This window comes from Globicephala melas, chromosome 20 (genome assembly GCF_963455315.2).
Source record: "Globicephala melas chromosome 20, mGloMel1.2, whole genome shotgun sequence".
NCBI lineage: Eukaryota > Metazoa > Chordata > Mammalia > Artiodactyla > Delphinidae > Globicephala > Globicephala melas.
The window spans coordinates 39,863,099-39,885,103 of NC_083333.1; the positions used below are offsets into that span (position 1 = coordinate 39,863,099).

At 51.9% G+C, this 22,005-nt stretch overlaps 3 protein-coding genes across 6 annotated transcripts; all 3 read right to left on the reverse strand.

Annotated features, from left to right (window-relative positions):
• Positions 1–748: 748 nt before the first annotated feature.
• AOC3 (amine oxidase copper containing 3) lies at positions 749–6,881 on the reverse strand. Its single transcript, XM_030839887.3, has 4 exons — positions 5,191–6,881; positions 3,383–3,668; positions 2,841–2,970; positions 749–2,104 (listed from the first exon to the last, which is right to left on the reverse strand). Exons 1-4 carry the CDS (start codon positions 6,788–6,790, stop codon positions 1,829–1,831), a joined length of 2,292 nt encoding a protein of 763 aa, XP_030695747.1. The 5' UTR covers positions 6,791–6,881; the 3' UTR covers positions 749–1,828.
• A 581-nt stretch (positions 6,882–7,462) lies between these two features.
• AOC2 (amine oxidase copper containing 2) lies at positions 7,463–13,920 on the reverse strand. 4 transcript variants are annotated; one of them, XM_060289969.2, is made up of 5 exons: positions 13,068–13,920; positions 11,067–12,765; positions 8,809–9,094; positions 8,448–8,577; positions 7,463–8,108 (listed from the first exon to the last, which is right to left on the reverse strand). In XM_060289969.2, the coding sequence occupies exons 2-5, from the start codon at positions 12,652–12,654 to the stop codon at positions 7,842–7,844; spliced, it is 2,271 nt and encodes a 756-aa protein (XP_060145952.1). In that variant the 5' UTR covers positions 12,655–12,765; positions 13,068–13,920; the 3' UTR covers positions 7,463–7,841. The 4 variants fall into 4 exon arrangements, with proteins under 4 accessions (XP_060145952.1, XP_030695570.1, XP_060145953.1 ...); XM_030839710.3 differs by having other exon boundaries at positions 11,067–12,526; positions 12,643–13,920; XM_060289970.2 differs by having other exon boundaries at positions 8,998–9,094; positions 11,067–13,920.
• A 151-nt stretch (positions 13,921–14,071) lies between these two features.
• On the reverse strand, positions 14,072–20,885 carry PSME3 (proteasome activator subunit 3). Its single transcript, XM_030839707.3, has 11 exons — positions 20,594–20,885; positions 19,880–19,912; positions 19,694–19,756; positions 19,393–19,497; positions 17,946–17,994; positions 17,281–17,393; positions 16,999–17,067; positions 16,795–16,862; positions 16,641–16,695; positions 16,429–16,515; positions 14,072–15,846 (listed from the first exon to the last, which is right to left on the reverse strand). The coding sequence occupies exons 1-11, from the start codon at positions 20,633–20,635 to the stop codon at positions 15,766–15,768; spliced, it is 765 nt and encodes a 254-aa protein (XP_030695567.1). The 5' UTR covers positions 20,636–20,885; the 3' UTR covers positions 14,072–15,765.
• Between the last annotated feature and the right edge of the window lie 1,120 nt (positions 20,886–22,005).

Below are 22,005 nucleotides of genomic sequence, written 5' to 3' on the forward strand. Positions count from 1 at the left end.
CACCCCTCCCCTGTGCTTCTCATCGCCCCCACTTCTAAGAGAGAGAGAGAGAGACAGGGAGAGGGAGTGAGAGACAGCAAAAGAGACATTGACTGAGGTTTAACATTTTCTTGGAGATGTACAGGCAAGAGGAGGCAAAGCAGTTACCAGAGGCCACACCCATTTCTCTGGGTCTCAAATACTTGAGAAAATTGAGTCCCTGGGGCTATCTCTTACCTCACTCTACCCTTCCCCCCTACCCCAACCCCTTCCTAAAAGACAAGTCAGTTTAAAAAAAGAAGTCAGGTGTTGTTTGGACCCATTTATTATTTGAATAATAATAAATGAATAGGTAATACAGTCTCATGGTTCAAAATTCAAACGTACAAAAGGGTGTATAGTACTAAGTCTCCTCCCTCCTCTGTCCCAGCTTCCTGGTTCCCCTCCACAGAGGCAACCAGTGTTACCCGTGTCTTCCGAATATGCATCTATAAGATATGAAAATATGTATTTATATGATCCTCCCCTGTAAAACACAAATGGAAGTGCCCTATACACACTTCTGTGCCTCTCCTTGTTCATTGGAAGATTATTCCCTATAAAGAGATATAATTAGTTTTACAGCTGTGTAGTATTGCTTTGTAAGGCTGCATCAGAATTTAGTTAATCAGTCTTTGAGGGACGACAGTTCTGCTGCTCCCCATCTCTGGCTCTTTGTAGAGGGACCCCCAATCCAGACTGCTCCCACCCACCCCTCCACACGGACAACCTGCCGGGGAGGCTCCACCCCCAGAGGCCTTGGCTCATTTGCATGCTCACACGTGATTGGACCCCTGGCCCTATGACTGGAGTCCCTGGTCTTCCTGCTTCTCATCCTTGGTGTCCACCCAGCCTCCCATATTGGCTACTGCAGAGGACAGAGGGCACTGGTCACGCACAGACTTGGTACAAAATGACCACTCCTCATTACCACTGCACCGCAAAGCCATCTAAAGTGCTAACTTGAGCTGCTGCTGTCTCCATGACCACCCTCTGCCAGAGAATGCAAGGCAGGCCTATACAAATGGGCAGAAAGAACTGTGGGGAAACACATCCTGCCCCAGGACTGGGGGTAGGGGCAGCTCCCAGACACAGGGACACAGACGGGGACTGTCCTCTCAAACTAGATGTCCCTTGCATTTTGAGACTTCCACAGGCCTAGAACCAGGAGAGGAGACCAGAGGTGAGAAATGAGGGCTGGGTAACATCCCCTCAGGGCTGGGAGGGAAATCCCAGGATATAAGAACAGGTGGGAACTGGAGGAGGCTAGGCAAGAGGGGAGAGAGAGAGAAGGAAACATGGGCCAAAGAGCCCCTTCCAGCTTGATTCCTAGATTCACGGGCCTGGCAGGAACCCTGCCCCACGGCCTCCTGGGGCTTATCCCCATAGCAGAGCCCCCCATCCTCACCTCCCAAGTGAGGACTCAGGAGTCTCAAGAGAAACCTGGGATGGCTAAGAAGATTTGGGAAACCCAGAAAGCAAAAATAAAAGGAAACAAAACAAAAAACACCCAAAACAGGAGTCTTCTGGAAAGTTTAACCATGACTCCAAGCTCCTGGCTGGCCATTCCTTTCCTCTCTGCAAGAGGAACTTAGCAGGTCTGGGGTCAACAGAGCTGAGAGCCCCCTGTGTCAGGCGTCACAGACTCAGGATGCTTCCAGAGGGAAGGGGGAGGGAAGGGAGGACGATGGGAGAAAGAAGACCCCCAAGATGTGATGAGGGAGAAGACATAGGCTGCCCTGCCCAGTGCCCATCCCCTCCCCTCCCCACACTCCCTGGCGCTGGGGTCCCAACCACATTCCCCATCCACCTAGTTGTGGGAGAAGCCCGCGTGGGAGAAGGCAGGGAGGTGGGGGGCACAGGCCGCAGCCTGGGGGAGGCAAGCCAGGCGGTTGACCTCACAGGCCCCAGCATCCTGGTCCTCCCGGAAGTAGACGGAGTCAGCAGAATCGAAGGAGGGGTCCTGGTCAAAGAAGTTGTAGGGTTGGAGGAAGAAGCCCACGCTGTTCCCCACAGTCACTGTGTTGGGAATGTCCTCTGCATGGGGGATGTGCAGGAAACCGGTTGTCACCCAGGCCACCAAGTCCTAAGGGGGCGAAGAAAGAGGATCATGAGGTCTGGCTTTGCTAAGGGCATGTCCGCCTCCCCCAGGATTCACTTTGGCAGCCCACCTTTGCTCAGGAGGATTTTAAGTCTTCAAACATTTTTCCTACTAGTCCAGAAATCAACGCATAAATGGTCGATTTCATATTCGGAGCAACACCTGCCCCCCATCCCAGCCCGTACCCTCCATCATCTGACATTCCCCATGACATCACCATCAGCCTACACACCCCCAGAGGAATGATGACACCCACGGGCAACTTCAGCTCCTTTCCCCTGACTCAACGAGAGCTCCCAAACTCTGAGAGAAGGAGGATGAGGAGGGAAGATCAGGGTTTGGGAGGCAGAAATTAACTTGGAAATTAATCCTTTAATGGTCAAGACAGCAACAGAGAAGCTTTAGATATAAGAGATGTGGTCTTCCCTGGTCACTTCCAGCCCTCCTGAGTCCTGGGGCCCTTAAAGGACTCAGTCCACGACGCTGAGACTTAGAGAGCTGTACAGTCTTGAGGTTAGGCTGGAGCCTCAGCCACTGTGTGCAAATGAACTCCCAGCTTGGGAAGATTCCCTCAGCAGGTAATGATCAGATCCACAAAAGCACAGAAGGCAGGAGTCAGTTCCGTCCTTGAGGAGATGGTTTTCAGGGACCTCCCCAAGAGGAGATGGGGCTCATCTCTGTGTCCCCGAACCCCTCCCTCAGCCTCCCACAGCCGGCTGACCTCTCCAACTATGGTCTCATTGTTGATGAAGTCAGCAAAGTCCACGGTAGGGGCCCAGGGGTCATTCTGATTGAAGATGCTGCTGCTGCGGGGCTCCGCCTCCTTCCGCTGGGTCACAGCCAGCTGGTACCTAGAGATGCTCTGGTCAGGCCTCCATGGTCACTAAGCCCATCCTGCTGCCTGATCATCATGGAAGGGAGCCGAGCCCATGGACCTCAGCATTCCCATCTCGTTCACACAGTCACTCTGACGCCACCCTGGTGGGTGGCCCGAAATCATTCCATGTCTTCCTGTTCATCCCTTGCCATTTCACAATATGCCCCCTCCCAAACAGAAAATACTTTTCCCACCTGGGCTTTAGCCTTCCAAGGGGACCATGTATCCACTGTGGGCCTTTGGATAACCAGGAAATCCTTTTTGAGCTCTTACCTCACTCACCTCGTGTACAGTCTGAACTGAGTTCCCAGTTGCCCCTCCCAACACTCCCTTCTCACTCTCATCCCCTCCCCAACCCCATACGCATACCGCACCCCATCACCCACCTTGCCCAGCTCAAGGCTCTCTCCATGGAGCTGTTCTGGGGCAGAGGCTCCCCAGCAAAGCTGACTGTCTGGATGCGGTAGCCCCTCGGGTGCCCCCACTTGTTGCTGTGATTGCTGGCCAGGTACAGGTAGCGAGGGGAGGGACCTCCCAGGGGGAAGGCGGCCTGCTCCTCTGTCTCCAGCAGCTTCCGGGTCACCTGCAGCCTCTGTATCTGGTGCTTGGGGCTCCAGGGTACCGCCGTAGGGACAAAAGCCATGTCCTCAGCCCAGACCCAGTTCTCCAGTCCTGCAGGGGTGAAGTGGAGATGGTGGGGGGAAGGGGGGAGGGAGGGCTGGTCATGCAGCTGCCCCCCGCCGCCCCCGGACTCTGTCCCCACCTGGCTTCAGAGTGAGGGCCAAAGAGAAAGCCAGACTGAGTGTGCCCCCTGCTTCTCTCCCCTCTCCCCAAGATGTCCCAATCTTTCAGCCAAACCTGTTGACCTGTGAAATATTTCTTCAAGGATTTCATTCCTTCATCCTTTCACACTCATTAGTGGAGAGGCCTGTGCTCAGCACTGGGGACACACTGATGAATGAAACAACATCCTTACCCTCCTGCTCTCACAGAAGCCCCAGAGAGGCCAAGCCCTGAAGGGACTGTAGTGTGAGAGGAGCCCATTCCAGATTGAAGGTTAGAGGAACACAGGTACAGGCAAGAATAGAGGGCTTCCTGGGCCACTTTTCAGCCTGGCCTTAGGGGATGTCACCAGCAGAGGTGACATGGCAGGGCATTCTAGACAGGGGCAAAACAGGAGCAAAAGCAAAGAAGCGTGACTGTCACATGTGGTGCGCGTGTCCAGGGACGGGGCGGGTGTGTGTCTTAAGCAGCACGGGGAAGAAGGTGAAAGGCAGGCAGTAGCTGTCCTCTGAAGGGAAGGGCCTTGTAGGTCCTTCTGTGGACAGGATCCTATAGGTGACGGGGAAAGTGGGAAGTGTGTAAGGGAGCAGGCTGGCATGGGCTGGTAGGTCCCTCTGAGCACAGGGTGAACCATGGATCTGAGAGGAAGAAGAGTCGAAGCAGCAGAGAGAGGGCTGACGCCCACAGGGGGCCGGTAGCGGGGCCAAGCGAGGGGTTGGAGATATTTCAGAGGCAGAAAAAAATCTGGTGATGAACTCAGTGTGGGGAACGACAGTGAAATGACCAAGACTCCGAGGCATCATGTAACCCTTGGCTCTCTGTGACCACCAACTCCAGGAACTATCTGGAATATTCCACAGTATCCACTCTACCCCTCACACTTAAGTGTATTGTGCCCAGAGATGGAAATTCAGGGAGGAGAAAGGTCCACCTCCCAGGGAAATGTATCCCCCGGGGGCATTCCACGATTGGCCTGCAGGTGCCAGGGACTCCGCAGAATGCAAACAGATCCTCCCCAAAACCTACACTGCAGGCCAGACACAGATAAGCTGAAAAGCAAATGGCTGCCTCACTGAAGTGGGGCCCATATAAGTGCCAGAGAGGGAAGAGGGCAAAGGGGACCCTTAGCCTGGATCCTGCCTCTTCTCTGAGCTTAGCTGTTTCCCAAGATTTTCTGATGAGGTCATGTGGAGGGTGGGTGGCAGCTCTGTACCCAGCCAATGAGCTAAGAGCTCAGTAATATTCAGCAGCCAACTCTCTCCCATCCAGCAAAAGAGGAAGCATGAAACTCCAAAACATATACTCATGCTCAGATCTTCCTTTCCTGGAAAACCTCCAACAAACACAAAGCAAACAAAGACAGCCCTTCAGCCCCCTATCTGGGATCCTGGCCTCCGCCAGGATGTCTTACCTCCCACGTCCAGATCCACCTTGTAGTGGGCACTGTGGGTGTGGACGGTGCCCAGCGTGTGCTTCCCAACCTGGTTTCCATATCTTCGGGCAGCTCCAAAGAGGAACGCTGAGCTGATGTAGCCTGTGGCATGGAATTTGACTTCAATGGCCCCATTGGGGTGGAAGACCATATCCCACACATAGTCGTAGTTGAGCAAGGTCGACACAGACCTGAAGACCAGCACTGTCTCCGCAAGGCCCCCAAAATAGTGGGGGTGAAAAGCTGAGTGGTGTCGCCTCAGGGGCAGGCCCTGGTTCTGCTCAAACACACAGAAAGCATCAGGTAGTGTCTTGGGGGCTTGGGACTCCAAAAGGAAGTACCAGTCCACGTAGGTGGCCAGATAGGGGCAGTCCACCCCACGGGTCAGGGGTGTGGCGTACTTGCCCATACCAAAGCTGCCGTCCATATAGTGGGTCAGCATTGCCGCCGGGGAATTTCCACCATAGACAGCCAAGGCCTCTTGGAGGCTGATCTCGTAAGCCAGCCGTTCTCCCTGGAATCGGATGTCAAAGATCCTTGGACCACTGAAAGCTCCGAGGCCAAAGGAGAAAGTCCACAGTGAGGAGGCCACTCGACTCCCCTGGACACTGAAGCGGGGGCCCTGGGGATGGAACTGCAGAGGGGGAGCCGGATCCGGAGGCGCCTTGGACTTCAGGGACCAGGACCCACCTGTGCCATTGTCTGGGATCACCACCACATTCACCAGGCCGGCCTCAAACTGCTCCTCCAGGTGGGCCAGACTCTCATAGTAGCGGCCTTGAAAGAACACCTTCTGGATGGTCCAGCGAGCAGGGTCCAGAGCCTTGTGGTCTACCAGAAGCTCCAAACCTATGGGGTGCAGGAAGAACCCAGCCCCTGAGATGTTGTAGTAGAGGCCAAACCAGGTGGCCCTGTCCCCTGATTGCAAGCCACGGGGGGCTGTGGTCATGGTCACCAGGTTCCCTCCTTGGTGCTTGTAGAAGCAGCAGTGGTGGAGGAGACCAGCAGCCTGGGGCAGCTCTGTGTTGAAGATCATCTGGTCTATGTCCAGGTACTCTCGCATGAGCACGGGGCGTCGGTGATAGGGCAGGGGGCTCCCGTGACGCTCCACAGTCACGTCCCGCAGGTAGGAGGGGTGCGGCAGCGGCCCCACCAGCAGCTCAGTCACATTGGGCTGGGGTTGTCCGCCAAAGAAGACGATGGCCAGTGCCTCCCGGGCAGGCGGGGGGCTCCCCCTGTCCAGGTGGGCCAGGGCTGCAGCCTTGGGGGGCAGCTCCAGCTCCACCGAGAAGACGCAGTTGTCTGAGGGTTGGGCCTGAGCTGCATCCACCAGGCCTGGCCCCAGCTTCTGGGTCAGAAAGCTCATCACAGCCGTCAGCTCTTCTCGGCTCAGGTCTGCAAACAGCTGGCTCTGGCCAGGGTGTGTCCACGGCTGGGCACTTGGTGATACGGAGGGGCAGAGGGGAGGCAGGCTGTGTTCACCACCATCTCCTCCCCTGCCAGCTAGCAAGACACACACCAGGGCAAAGATGGTGATGACAGCCAGAGCAAGGAGCACCAGGGTGGTCTTCTGGTTCATTGTCCCATGAACGTAGAGACAGAGGATTGAACCAAAGTGGAGACTTGTATTCTCAGTCCAGCAGAAGAGGGTCTCTTTTGCTCCCTGTACTGGGGGCTCCTAGACTCTGGCTGAGGTTCTCAGTATTGCGACGCAATGGAGACTGAGGATGGGAAGAGCATGGGAAGGCTGGGGAGGGGGGTGGAGCGGGCTGGGGTTGGGAGGCGGGCCTAAGGCAGGGCAGCAGTGATTTCCACAGACCTTACATGGCTTTGTGTTCCAGGCTCCAGCTCACATTCTGCTCTCTGGGTCAGGGTTGGGACAGGGGAACGCTGGGTTAGGAGGAAGGGGTGGTGGGGATTTCAAACGAATGCAGCTGACCAGCCTGAGCACAGACATGCGCTGACATGCACAGAAATGCCGGGGAGGAGGCAGCCCCTCTTTCCCCTCCGCCCCACTTCTTTCCCCAGCGCCCATTTCTCAGGGCCAGATGTTCCCTTTCCTGCAACTTGGAACTATTGTCCTCCTTCCAAGGAAACCCCACCCCCAGCTCTTCAGCTTCCCAAGCAGCATTTCTTGGCCAGGTCTGTCCCCCTTGCCCCCTCTCCTCCATGGCTAATTTCCTTGGCCAGAGTCCTTAATATTCTCTGGGGGAGTCTAGATACTTCAAAAGTCAAAGAGAAGAAATCCAAGTAAAAGTCTTGTAATACTTTTTATTATAAATTACACACACCATCAGTTCTTACAAAATTCTCTCTATTCTTCCACTTCAATGCACATGCATTAATGAAATGTCGGGTATAACGTTCACCAAATGTGAATGCTGTTTCGGAGTGGTAGGACTTGTGCTGTTTTAGCTTTCTTAATATCAACATCATTTGTATAAATTCATCATTTTTAAAAAATGAACTGGAAATAAGAATTAACCAAAGGATATATGGGGGTTTACATGGTAGGAGGCGGTTTCCCAAGCGTCGAGTGTCAGGGGAGCAGGAAGTGGGAACAGAGAGAGGAACGTACATGTCTTGGCACCCCCTCTCCGCCCTGCCCATGTCCCACCACACACTCAGGGCTACAAGTCTTGGTAAGAGAAAGGCGGCAGGTCCGGGACACAGGCCGCCAGGTGGGGGATGCAGGCCACATGATTGACACTGCAGAGCCCAGCATCCTGGCCCTTCTCAAAGTAGACGCTGCCAGGGGAGAAGACGGAGGGGTCCTCATCAAAGAAGTTATAGGGTCGGAGCAAGAAGCCAACTCTGTTCCCCAGAGTCACTGTGTTGGGGACATCCTCAGCGTGAGGGATGTGCAGGAAGCTGGCTGTAACCCAAGCCACCAGGTCCTGCAGGAAGAGGAAGAACTGGAGACTCTGGAGGCGAGACCCAGAGAACCCCCCCTCAGCCACAATCCCCAATCTCCAGTCTCAGCCCTGCTTCCACCTCTGCCCAGCCGCAGGCCCAAATAACAGGCGTGGTAATCCATGTGTGAGGCTGTAGGGTGGTCCCAGGGCTAATCTCACCCCCAGGAGGGATGACCCATGTTGGTCATCAGGGAACTCCCTGGCGGGCCCCTAGTCTAAGAACTGGAAATCTACCATTCCCTCCATCCTGCAGCCAGGGGCCGGGCAGCCAAGACACCAGGCTTAGGGGAGCTCCTTTCCTCTGCCCCGAGGGCTACCAACCTCTCCTAACAGGGTCTCATTGTTGATGAAGTCAGCAAAGGCTGTAGTGGGTGTCCAGATGTCATTCTGGTAATAGATGCTGCTGCTCTGTGACTCCTCCTCCTTCCTCCGGGTCACCACAAGCTGGTATCTGACCAGGAATGTTGTAGGAAGGTGGTGTCAGAAAACGTCAAGGGCCTTTACCAGCCCAGAAATCCTTTGGATCAGATTCTGTGTGAGACCATTCCCGTCCCATATCTACTTGGATCTGAGAAGAGGTCCAGGGGTGAATGATCGAGGTTAGTGAGTTGGGGTCTTCAAGAGCTGGGATGGGAAGGGGACCAGTCCTTCCCTACCACCCAGTGCCCAGGGCCCTCCTCACCTCCCCCAGCTGAGGGCCCTCTCCATGTCGCTGTCCAGGGGCATGTGTATGCCAAGAGGGCTGTGGATCTGGATTCGGTACCCGCGCTGGTGACCCCAGGAATTAGTCTGGTTGCTAGCCAAGTAAAGGTAGCGGGGAAGGGGGTCCCCCAAGAAAAAAGCTGTCAGGTCCTCCCTTCCCAGGACCTGCCGAGTCAGCTGTGGGCGCTGCAGTTGGTGCTCCGGACTCCAAGGGGCTGCCACAGGTTTAAACACCACGTCTTCAGCTACCACCCAGTTTTTCAGCCCTGCCAGGGTGAGGGGAGGGAGAGGAGTGCCACAGCAGGTGAGACAGGTCCCTTGTTTTCTCCGTGATGCCCCCTGCACTGGCCTGACAAAGGACAACAGAGCTCATCAGCTCTGCGCTGGGAGCCAGGTCTGGACTTGAGAGCTAGCCCGCCTTCTTTGAACTTGCCCTGTCCAACACAGTTACCACCGGCCACAAGTGGCTCTTTCAATTTAAAAATTCAGTTCCTCAGTCACACTATCTACATTCCAAGTGCTCAACAGCTACGTGTGGCTAGCAGCTAACATATTGGACAAGGCAGACATGTAACATTCCATCATTGCAGAAAGTTCTATTGGCACTGGTCTACCCAATACACTTTGGACCAATTGTTCGCTTCTCTGATTCTCACTTGGTGAATCGCTACAATGGGCATAAGGAAAGCTGTTGTGGCTGAGCTCTATAAATGCAAAAGCACACACAGGTGGCTAATAACATTCTTCTAACTATGAAAGGGATATTTGTCTTGGAGAAGCCGGGTGGAAAAACCCAGTCCCCTTCCGTGGTGCCCTGCATACTCCTCCTGGCTCTGAGACTTTGATTTTTTTTCTCAGTATGGCAGGTATCACTTTGTCTTTTTTACAAGGAAGTAGATTTATATCTTTAAATTGTCTGGGAGATCCCTGGAACACTTATACTCTTTCTGCAGGTTCGGACTGCTAGTTCCTTTGGGCATAACTCATATGAATGTGCTGGCACACAGGGAACTCTCCTGAAGCCAGTGCCCCTGCCAGTTGTCCTGTGTGCAGGGGCCTGACACAGACTCTCTGGCCCACAGCACCAGCCTGTGCTGCACGCTGGTCCAATAAATGTGATTTGATTTTATGTCCTAAGACAAGGCTCTTCAATGCCAAAATGCTGGAAAGAAAACTTCAAGTCAGAAAATAGTCATATTCCAAATATGTCCAAGAATAACCTAGTTAAAATGCATGATTTAAAATAGCATTTCCATCATGCTGTTTTCTTAGCGCTCTCCCCTCCACCCGCACAGCACACACACACAGATGCACACACACGCCATCTTTATACTCAAGAGAATATGGAAATGTTTCACAAGAAATATGCTGTTACAGTGCATTATACTTGGACAGCCACTTCCTGACCCATCTCCCCCCACCCTCCTTAGTTTCCGTAACTGAAAAATGGAGAGGGTGTGATGGATTCCCAATTTTCTTTCTGGGCCTAATAGTCTAACTTGATAAGTTAATTATTTTGTTCTGGACAAAAATCTGTCAGGAGCTTTAGGTCCCCTTTGTGCTTAGAGCCCTACTTGAGAAATCCCTTTCTACACTTGCAGCAAGCCTATTGCATGCCTGCCATGTCACCAGAGAGCCCACTGCAATGACACGTGCTGGCAGGAATGGGATGGTCCTCCCCAGGAGGTGGATGGGCCCCTGTCTTGTAATCTCAGTTGCCTGAAATCCTGCGGAGCAGCCCCCAGCTAGCACCTCCTTTTCTCAGGCCCCAGGACCACCTCCACTCTCAGGAAGCTCTTTACACAGACTACTCCCTATCTCTGTTCAGACCCCAGCTTCCCCCACCTCCACTGACCCTCAGAATGAGGAAGAACTCAGAGCCCCGGCTCCAGCCGTGTCCAGCCTCAGACAGGCAGGGCAAGGGCAAGTTCACCACCCACAGACAGGCTAAGGCAGCCAGCTAGTACAGCGCAGCCATTACATCTGGTTTCACAATTGCAGCGGGTCAGAGGGGCTGGGCGGGGGAACACTCTCTACCTTTTGCCAAATACCCAATAAGCCCAGTATTTAGGCTGACTGCAGTTGAATACAGTCAGATCAGTCCCTGCTGTTGCCACAATAAATTGTGGTGCTGGAACGCCACCCTCTTGCCTCTTCCGGCTTGATGTGGCTTGATGTGCGGGTCTCCCTTCCCTCTGGCCCACCCCAATGCTCAATCCTCATCCCCTGGGCACTCACCTGCCACATCCAGGTCCAGCTTGAAGTGGAAGGCATGCGTGTGCACCGCCCCCAGCACTCTCTCCCCAACGCGGTTCCCAAAGAGGAGGCTCTCCTCGCCCCCGCTCAGGAAAGCTGTGTTGATGTAGCCCGTGGCATGGACCCGCCCTTCAAGCGCCCCATTTGGGTGCAATACAAAGTCCCAAATGTAGTCATAGTTGCCTACAGAGGACACAGACCTGACTACAAGGGCCGAGCCAGCCAAACCACCATAGAAATGACTCTGAAGGTGACCGTGGTGCCTGCGGAGGGGTAGTCCCTGGGCCTCCTCAAACACACACACAGCCCCCGGGAGCAGCTGGACTGCCCCTTTGCCCACTAATACGTGGATGTCCACCATGGTAGACTGATAGGGGCAGTCCACTCCCCGCACCAAGCCCCGGCTGTGATGGCCAAGTCCATAGCTGCTATCCAGGTATCGGGTCATCATTGTCTTGGGTGAATCGGCACCATAGATAGAAACACACTCCTGGACACTGACTTCATAGGCCACTCGCTCACCCTTGAACCGAACATCAAAAATCCTCATGCCACTGAACACCCCATGGCCAAAGGTAAACGTCCAAAGGGAGGACGCCACTAGGTTCCCTTGCACACTGTACCGGGAGCCCTGAGGTGAGAACTGAAGAGGGGGAAGAGGACCTGGGGAGACCCGCGATCGCAGCGATGAGGCCCCATCTGGCAGGGGTAGAGGAACTCTAACCACTTCCAGCCGGCCAGCCTTAAACTCCCATTCCAGCTGACCCAAGTCTGCATAGTAGTGCCCAAGGTAGAAGACCTGCTGGACAGCCCAGCGGGCAGGGTCCAAGGCCCTGTGGTCCAGCAGTAGCTCGAGCCCCACAGGGTGAAGGAAAATCCCAACACCTGAGATGTTATGGTAGAGGGCTATCCAGGTAGCACGGTCCCCTGAGCGCAAGCCACGAGGGGTGGCGTGCAGAGCTGCCAAAGTGGAACCATTGTAGTTGAAGACAGAAGCCAGAAAGACTGGTGCCTTGGGGAGCTCCACCTCTTTCAAATGCTTCCACATCTGGGCAGACTCAGTTCCCAGCACGGGGCGCCGGTGATAGGGCAGGGGGCCCCCGTGACGCTCCACAGTCACGTCCCGCAGGTAGGAGGGGTGCGGCAGCGGCCCCACCAGCAGCTCAGTCACATTGGGCTGGGGTTGTCCACCAAAGAAAACGATGGCCAGTGCTTCCCGGGCAGGCGGGGGGCTCCCCCTGTCCAGGTGGGCCAGGGCTGCAGCCTTGGGGGGCAGCTCCAGCTCTACCGAGAAGACGCAGTTGTCTGAGGGTTGGGCCTGAGCTGCATCCACCAGGCCTGGCCCTAGCTTCTGGGTCAGAAAGCTCATCACAGCCGTCAGCTCTTCTCGGCTCAGGTCTGCAAACAGCTGGCTCTGGCCAGGGTGTGTCCAGGGCTGGGCACTGTAGGATACAGAGGGGCAGTGGGGAGGCTGGCTGGAGCTACGTTGGCTGGTCAGCAAGACATAGGCCAGGGCAAAGACAGTAATGAGGGACAGTGCCAGGAACACGAGGACTACCTTGAGATTCATGGTGACTGCCGAGAGCTGAAATGAGAGTCCCGCGAGCTGCTCCTTCTGCTTACTGACATCAAATCAGGGTTTATATTCAGTAGGATGGATAGGAATAGTGAAAACTCCACCCTGTGGGTTGGACGGGAAATTTCTGACCTTGATTTATATAATTCTGCTCCAATTTTCTGTTCTGTGGTTTGGCTCAAGGTACTACTTCCACGTGCATAGCCTCTCCCCATCCCCGAACTCCTCCCAGCAGCACGGTCAGTACCCACTACCGATCTCCATCATTTAGACCAGATTAGAGGGCATTTGTATATACACTAGACTCTACCTTCCACCCAGAATGGGTCTGAGAAGTATGCAAATCTCAGACGCCCAATCAAGTCCCATGTACTACATGCAGCCACTCTAACTGTCCACTTTCCTACCTCCTGGCAGGCACTCCCCTCCAGTATTTCCAGGATCCACTGCCCAGCTCAGCAGTAAGCACTGTGTTCTGCCACATGCCTAAGACCAAGCCCTTGATCTGTAGTCTCAGGCCTCTTCCGTCTAGTCGGTGAGAAAGGAGTGGTGAAGGCCTGGGCGCAGCAGTCAGATTTGTACACCAATCGCAGGTCCCTAAGCTGTGTGACCTGAGGGGAGTTACTTATCGTAAGTCTCAGTGTCCTCACCTATAAAGAAGGGATAAAACTACCCCAGAGATTCACGGAGAGTAAATGAGATCAGGCGCGTAAAGTGCTTAACAGCCTGGCACGGGCAGGCATTCAAAAATTGTCAGCTACTGGTAAGGATCTCTGAAACAGAATAGGGCAGATGTTCCTCCATTGTTCAAGACCTTAAATCCCTTTCTGCAGAGACAACAGATACCAGATCATTGGATACCAAAATGCTCCTCTGCAAGGTGGAAGTTAAGGAAACTTTATTTCAGAGGGAGCTAAGGTCCTAGATAGCCCTCCAATTCATTTGAAAACCAAAAACCAGGGGTCCCTGGCATCTCCGCAAGAAACTTAAGACATTATTCAGAAGGAACTTTTAGTATAGAGCAAAGAAAATGACGGGGTCGGGTGTGCCTTGAACCAGGTGATTCCCCACACACGGAACTAGAGCGGCCTCTACTGGCAGTTCATGGGTATCACTGGGGAGGGAAGGAAGGAAGGAGCTGGGATTTTGCGAGGGTAGAAGGCAGCTTAGCTTTGGAAAGAGCTAACTTTCATTTAATTCAGACTGAAGACAAATGAAGGACCCACCCTTGCCTCTTGGTAGGCAGAAGCCTCAGCCTTTCCATTATTCCAGAGAAAAGAGGCAGCTCAGTTGGTATAAAGACACCCGATAGGGTGGCTGGAGGTATATGAGGAGGTGGGTATCCCAATGTGCGCACACGTAAGTGTGGGTATGTTCCTGGACACCAGAGCATCGCATCAGGGTCTGCAGCTTTAGAAAGAGGCCAAAGTACCTGTATTTTTAATAATTTCTTGACATGGTAAAAGAATTTTACATTACGATCCAAGGGTGGTAAGGTGAGGAGGAGGGACATGGGAACAATCCAACAAACAAAAAGGGAAACTGAGAAACACATGGTGGGAGGACGGAACATTTTAGCTGGAAGGGGTCTGAGGGTGGGTAGGGGCATTGCCCAACTAAAATGCAATTGGTTTGTTACTGAGTACTATTCATGGGAAGACAGCATCCTAACTCCTTCTCTAGAGCACACTGGGAGGAAAAATGATGCATCCAGATGGAAATATGATTGGGGGCTGCAAGACAGAGACGGGGGTAGAATAAAAGTCAGCAACAGACACAGAGAATCACCAGCAGACTCTCCAGTAGTGGTAGAATAGAAGTGGGGGTTGATGAGGGCTAACACAAAGGCTGTGACAAGTGACATCTCTGGAAGATTTGAGAGATAAGAGGCAACTCTTCTATGGTTTTGACTTGCCCAGCAGATTTCCACATACACACAATGTGTACATGCATGTGTGTGCATGCACACACATATACACACAAGTGACCGCTTTCCCCGGAAGCACAATACTATAAATAAGAAAACATTTTTCCCAAAGGGAAAACCCAGTAGGAGCAGCAGCATCTGGCCTCACAGCTGCAGACACCCCCACCCCAATTTACAACTGGCCTGGGAAGAGGAAACCGGGATTCAGAGGACCAGCCTTTGCAAAAATGCCCCAAAGGACCTGAATCACAGAGGAAGGGGAACCCACTACCCCTGCTTCTCATCTTTCAGTTGTCCTCCAACTCACCAGCCTCGGGCACCAAGAGGCTACAATACCAGGAGACAATGGGCCCTGGTGGATGAGAAGTAAGACACCTAACACCTTCTGAACAGGGTGTGTGTGTGTGTGTGTGTGTGTGTGTGTGTGTGTGTGTGTGTGTGTGTGTGTGTGTGTGTGTGTGTGTGTGTGTGTGTGTGCATCAAGTAACAGAGTAGGAAGGCATGTGTGTGCTGCATGTGTGTACGTGTGTGTATATGACACACATATGTGTATGTGAAAATCCTAGTTATAAAAACATCTGAAGCAGCTAGGGACTTGGCAGAAGGTCTAAGGTGTTTCTTGTCATGATCAGGTTCAAGGTGCAATGTATATAGATGGGAAACCCGAAGTCATCACCAGGGCAACTGTGGCAGGGAGGATGCAACGTCCCACTGTCAAGGGACACTAACCTCCCATCAGGAAGAAAGGAGCTGGTCCCCCACACTCCGCCCCAGTTCCTACAAAACACCTAGCACTCTCCTTCCAGTTCCCTCAGTTTCTAACCAACTGATCATCAAGAGGAAGAATATACAAAGTCCAAGACACAGGAGGAAGCCAGGGAGAAAAAACACAAGTATTCTTGTGCCAATATCCTGCGTACATAAACCTGGAGGTCTCCAGAAATTAGGACGGGGGGCGTGGGGTACTAGGGAAGGAAATAGAAGAGTTCCTGAGGCCTGAAAAAAGAGGTAAACACGTCACAGAACTACATGAGAGTTTCATTAGGCTCTAACTAAAAACAGAGAGAGGGGTGATTACTACTTCCAGCCAGTTTCCCCATCACGATAGTCATGTAACAAACCAAGGCAATGTCGGTCTTGAGCCAGACTCACAGAGTCCCCTGGCCCTGGCCCTGGCCTCAGTACAGTGTCTCTGCATTGCTGCTCCGGGGCCGTTTGATCTTCTCGATATTTTTCAGGATCATGTCATGTAGAGTGACCTGGGAGAAGAGGGATCATGGACTCACATGTCTGTTGTACCCCTACCTCACTAGGAAAATAAGACACCGTCACAAACTCCCAAGCACTCACTCACATAACCTGGATCTCACTCACCTGAATCTGAATTCAGCATGGCTGCCCTACTACCTCTCTTATACCCCAGGCACACCTGGGTATATCCAGGGCCCAAGAGTCTAATAAATTACATTTACTGAGCACATAACATACCAAGAATTGCACTGGGTCCTTTAATGTGTTAACTGAAGTTTGAGGTTAAACTTGCCCAAGGCCACACATTTCAGGTAGGATTGGTTCTAAACCTAAGCCTGACTCTAACACCCACATCTTCACCCCTATTCTATGTTGTGCCCTTTCCCATCCAGGTAGAAAGAAGGGAGATGCCCAGCTAGATACCTTCAATGACCTCATAGCTCTCAACACTTGGCTAATGGGCAGAATTTGTTCCACTCATTTTACCTCCACCCCCGCCCTCCATCTCAACCTCCAGAGAGTGGCAAGAAAATGGTCACCAGAACTAAGAGAAGCCAGAGCAACTGTGGGCAGGGACCAAGGTTACTTACATATTGATTCCTTAGCTCTGATATGATGAGCCGAAGGCTGATATATTCTTTCTCATCAATCTCTGTCACGGTGCGGCGATAGTCCTCCTGAGAGCGGGGCGGAGAAAAGGCTAGTTCCCAAAGCCTGACTGTCCCCACATGGCTCCTCCCAGGAACAGCCACTCCTCCCGGTCCTACCACTTCCACCCTCGGCCCACAAAACCCTTACTTACCACATGGGGATATTTAGCTATTTTAGAAACCAATTTGGCTCTTGTAATATAATATCTGGAAGGAGAGAGAAGAGGACGAAGCTGCAGGAGACCCTGGACAGTGCTTACCACCTCATCAGCCCCCAATTCCCGGGCCAAGCCCAAGCAGCCCTACCTAGATATCTGGTCCAGATAAGATGCAGCTTCACTCTCAACAGTTCTTAGTTCTGCAACTGTCTCCTCCTGAAAAAACAACTGAGTCAAAAGTCACTTCCATATCACCCCAAGGCAGACCAAAGAGAAAGGGAAAACAGAAAAGCAGGGGAGATGAGATTACCTCCCAAACCTTCCTCTCCAGTTTCTAATGCAAGCACATTACCTGAATGGACACCCCAAAGTTGTTCCCATCTTCTATCCTAGGAATCAGGAGTTGTACCCACATTTTGACCTGGAGAGTGAGGAGACCAAAATATACATATGAGGACCTTGGCCTTTTCTACTGAAGCCACGAAGTATACAATTCATGCTGCTGGGGCCAGATGTCAGGAGCACAGGAGCCAAAATAGACTTCCAATTCCCACATCATCTCCACGCCTCCAGCCCCATATCCATCATCTTGCATAGTTCAAGCCAGGCTATTTGGGGTCAGCCCCTGCCTCACCGTGTTGCATTTCTCGATCAGCAGCCGGATCTCAGGCTTCACTTTTTCAATAATGTCCACCAGCTGCTGGTTGCTTTTTAGCATCCCATTGGGCATCACGAACACCTTGGTTCCTGGCAGGGACATGAGGAAGGTTAAATGATTTGGATGGAAGGCAGGACATAGCACTCCACCCCTTTCTCTCTTTCCCAGACCCATGAGATGCTATGACCTCTGCCTTTTATCTGTCACAACTCTATCTATAAACCTTGACACCCCCACGAAATCAAGAAGAGAACGCATGGATTAGCAAACGGGTGTCTAAAGTATCCCAAAACTCTGAAGGATAAAAAAATTAAAACATGCTCTATAGACTTAATGTACCAACTATTACTGAAGAGGAAAAAATGATATGGAACTGTGACTTCTGTGAAAAATCTGTGATGTGTAGCCACTTCCAACCTCTCTCCCTTGGCAGTCCACAATAAGACAAACCCTCCCTATTAACTGGAAAATTAGGTTTACAGTGCTAAATAATGACAATGCTTGGAGGACTTGGGAATGCTAACGTCTGGGAAATAAATTCAGATCCTGCTTCCTGGCCAGGAGAACACAAGATTCATCCTGCATCTCAGGGCTGCAGGCCAGGAAAGGCTGGGGTGGGATACAGTGAAGGGAGCTCTTACCCTGGAAGGCCTCTTCACATTCATCCAATCTTCGCTTCTTGTAAGTGGGCTAAAGATACAAAAAGATGGGAATTAGTCTGCTTGACACCTACATCCCCATCATAAGCTACCCTTCGAGCAAGTTTAATCCCTTCCTCGACCCCATTATTAATTTACACACAATTTACTAAGCACATACAAGGCTTTAAGAGAAGATTCTTGGGGCCTCCCTGATGGCGCAGTGGTTAAGAATCCGCCTGCTAATACAGGGGACACGGGTTCCAGCCATGGTCTGGAAAGATCCCACATGCCAGCGAGCAACTAAGCCTGTGTGCCACAACTCCTGCACTCTAGAGCCCACGAGTCACAACTACTGAGCCCACGTGCCACAACTACTGAAGCCCACATGCCTAGAGCCCATGCTCTGCAACAAAAGCCACCACAATGAGAAGCCCGTGCACCGCAAAGAAGAGTAGCCCTCGCTCGGCACAACTATAGAAAGCCCGCGTGCAGCAACGAAGGCCCAACGCAGCCATTAATTAATTAATTAAAAAGATTCTTGCCACAAAGCAACTTAAACTCTAGTTGGGAAGACCAACCTTTCAAGAAATATAACAAATTAAGCAATTAGGGGTAATTCCCTGGTGGTCCAGTGGTTAGGGCTTGGCACTTTCACTGCCAGAGGCCTGGGTTCCATCCCTGGTTGGGGAACTAAGATCCCACAAGCCGTGCGACATGGCCAAATAAGTAAATTTAAAAAAATTTAAAAATTAAGCAATTGGGCAGGGGGATACTATAAAAAACAGGAAAAATGAAGCACTGAATGCAGAGTTAGGATAATTAAGGGAATAAATACAAATCTGCTGGTTCCACAATGAAATGCGATATTCAATCAACAAACATGTATTTAGCACCTGCTATGTACCAGAAACAATGCTAGGTGCTGGGGATACAAAGATAATTAAGATAGTTTCTGCTCTCCAGAATTGCAAGTTCTATCAATGAGACAGTAATGCAGACAAAGAACAATACAGTACAGTGTCATCAGTGTTATAATAAAATGTGGATATATAGCTGATAAAAACTAGGCACTAAAGATACACAAAGACTAGGACTGCAGTTACATAGCAAGAAGAACTGTTCATTCCATAACAACACTCAAGACACTGAAACGGGTAAGAAAAGTCTTGCCTAGAGTCCTGGGGACAGACCAGATCACCTGAGGGAACCTGTAGCTATTTGTCCTATTTTTAAACTCACTCTAACAGAGTAACATTAACATATTCACTTCATGCTACAAATGAAAATCAGGATCTAAAGGGGGTGTACTTCAGTCATAACATCCGTAAGAATCCTCATTCCCAGATCCAAATCCCACTGTCCCCTCTGTATATGTTCACACTGAGCAGGGAATAATGAACAGAGAACCTACTGCTTCCGAACACAAAGATAAATATACGACACTTACACCGTCCAGTCCATCATGGCTATTGGTGAGAAGAATGGGGTCAGGGACTGGGAGATTCATGTCTGAGTGGATCTGAGTTAGGTCATGGATGTTTAGGATTGGTTCCTGAAAGAGAGAAGCCCACCCCGAAAACATTAGTTTTTTTCCAAGATGAACAAAGAAGTATTTCATTTAAAGGGCAAGAAATGAGAGCGCTTTACAGTACAAAACAAAACAGAATTAACACGTGATTTGTCCCATTTGACAGAAAGACCGGGGCAAAAAAATGGGGGAATCTGAGAAAAAGAAAAGCGTCTCTCACCTTCAAAAAACTATCAAGTTCTAACAATTTCTTTGGGAAAAAATTTGCCACCAAGTCTTCTGCCTAAAGATGAGGGAAAATACAACCGAATTAGTAACTGTGGAAAGGTCTGTCTCTACAGGTATCTCTCCTCTGGGGAACTCCCGACTATTAACCAACATTCATTTTTCTATTTATTTCACTCACCTCACTTGTGATCCGTTCCCTGAAAGAATCAACCTAAAATTAATAAAGAAAACAATTCACTATGAGTAAGTCAGTACCTGGCAACAGAAGTATGGGCAGGATGGGGAAACCCAAATCCAACTGTCTTCCCCTCACCCTGTAATCGTAATGAGAAGCTGAGAGGCCCCCAGACTGCAAATACTTTTTTTCTGAGGATCCATTTCTCCATCTCAGGAGAAGGAAGCCGGGCTTGAGGGCAACACCCGCCTGTCTTCCCTCCCTCCCTCCCTGTTCTGAAGCTGTCTGACTTTAAGAGCAGACAAAAGACAGGTAGGTGGGGGAGGTGTGAGCTCACAAACGTTGTCAACCACCATCCAAACCTGGCCCAGGATACGAGGCAGGCCTGATGCCAAGGGCAGGGGCAGCAGCAGCGTCCGGAGGCGGGGACGCTGCTGGGCTGGGGGACTTCCAGCTGTCACTGGCCTAAAGAACTTAAGTCCACCACGTGTCCGCAGAGGTCTCCCCGGGCTCTCCACTATTAGACGGGGTACAGAAGGCCATCCCATATTATCCTCTCCCCCGATGCTGTCCCGGGAGTGGGGGGCTGGGCTGAGCCGAGCGGAAGCTCAGGGCTGGTGTCCCCAGGGAGACAAAGACGCCGTGGGGAGTGGGGAGCCGGTCAGACTGCTCGGGGATCGAAGCGAGGGGTAAGGAGGCCCGGGCCGGTGCCGTTACCTTGAGCTTCACTTCCTGATCCACCTTCAGCAACGAGGCCATGGCCGGGCCGGGCCGTGTCCGCTCCGCTGGAGACCGGAGGCGCTGTGGGCTCCGGGGAGGGGGTCAGAGGGAGGCGGGAATGTCGGCTGCTTTCGGGACGCGGCCGCCCTCGCTGGCTCACTCACTGCTCTCTCGCTCCCTCCCTTCGTGCCGTCCGCCCGCCCGCCCGCCTGCTGCCTGTGCCTTCTGCCTGCTCCCTCTCTCGCTCGCCCTCCCGGCTTTCGCCGCTCACGCCGGAAGTTACGTCACAGACAACCGCCGGGATTTCGGCGAGGATGCGCACAAGCCCCGCGCAGCCGCGCTGAGGTTCGGCTCTGGACATTCTTATTTCCGGGCTCCTCTCCGCTCTACGAGTGAAATAAAAGGGAGTGCGGCCAAGGGTGGTTTAGTGAGATCTGAGGCTCAAAGAGACTCGGGGATTACTTGCTTCTCTGTTATCCCGGCACTCGCCTTCTCCGAAGGGACCTTCGGAGCCGCTACCGCCTCGAGCGTGGACCCGACCGACGACGCCGTCGCGCCCCAGTGACGCCGTCGCGCCTCGACCTGAGGAAGCCGACGGTCCCCGCGCTGGGTTTGGGGCGTCTAGTCTGTGATTTCTGCCGCCTCCTTCTCTTGGCCGGAGCTCTAGTGTTAGGCTGGAGCCTAACAGAAGACAAGTCCTGTTGCACCAGGCTTCCCAACCTTTCTCTGCCATGTAGCCACTTAATCTCATACACTTTCACCTCAGTGATCAACTGCCTGATGGATGGGCAAATTGATGCCTGGAGGCCGGTAGTGCTTGTCCAAGGCTGCACAGTGTTTCCAGAAAATCCAAGACCAGAACTCAGATCTCCTAACTTCTAGGGCAATGCTGTATCCATTTTCCTCATGGAAGGCAGAGTCTCTAACGCTTAATTCACCCACTCATGGTCTCTTAACATTGGTTATTTCGCTCTAAAATGGACTAGGCTCTGAGACAGCAGTGTCTCAGAGGCTAGAAATAATGTGTCACTTATGTAAGTTAAAATCTTCTAGCAGCCACATTAAAAAGTGAAACAGGTGAAATTAGTTTTAATCATATTTAACCCAGTTTAACCAAATATTATCATTTCATCATGTAATCAATATAAAAAATATTAATGAGATCTTGTACATTCTTTTCTCATACCAAGTCTTTGAAATCCAGTATGAATTTTACACTTACTTGCACATCTCAGTTCAGAGGAACCACATTTGCAGTACTCAGTAACCATATGTGGTTAGTGGCTCCTGTATTGAACAGCACAGTTTTGGGAAATCAAAGGTAAACAAGACTCAAGTTCTCTGGTCTCCTGGGACTTAATACTTGGGAAAGACACCAGAAAGTAAACTGACAACATAATTGCAAAATC

What these genes read in the sequence shown, in the direction of transcription:
- PSME3 (XM_030839707.3), bottom strand. Translation starts at nt 20,635, where the DNA reads ATGGCCTCGTTGCTGAAGGTGGATCAGGAAGTGAAGCTCAAG. An exon ending in AACTTGATAGTTTTTTGAAG is followed by an intron (nt 19,498 to 19,693) that starts GTGAGAGACGCT and finishes TCTCTCTTTCAG; the next exon opens with GAACCAATCCTAAACATCCA. An exon ending in TGATCGAGAAATGCAACACG is followed by an intron (nt 17,068 to 17,280) that starts GTGAGGCAGGGG and finishes CTCACTCTCCAG; the next exon opens with GTCAAAATGTGGGTACAACT.
- AOC3 (XM_030839887.3), bottom strand. Translation starts at nt 6,790, where the DNA reads ATGAACCAGAAGACCACCCTGGTGCTCCTTGCTCTGGCTGTCATCACC. An exon ending in AGAGCCTTGAGCTGGGCAAG is followed by an intron (nt 2,971 to 3,382) that starts GTGGGTGATGGG and finishes GAGCATCTCTAG; the next exon opens with GTACCAGCTGGCTGTGACCC. An exon ending in ATGAGACCATAGTTGGAGAG is followed by an intron (nt 2,105 to 2,840) that starts GTCAGCCGGCTG and finishes TCGCCCCCTTAG; the next exon opens with GACTTGGTGGCCTGGGTGAC.
- AOC2 (XM_060289969.2), bottom strand. Translation starts at nt 12,654, where the DNA reads ATGAATCTCAAGGTAGTCCTCGTGTTCCTGGCACTGTCCCTCATTACT. An exon ending in AGGGCCCTCAGCTGGGGGAG is followed by an intron (nt 8,578 to 8,808) that starts GTGAGGAGGGCC and finishes ATTCCTGGTCAG; the next exon opens with ATACCAGCTTGTGGTGACCC. An exon ending in ATGAGACCCTGTTAGGAGAG is followed by an intron (nt 8,109 to 8,447) that starts GTTGGTAGCCCT and finishes CTCTTCCTGCAG; the next exon opens with GACCTGGTGGCTTGGGTTAC.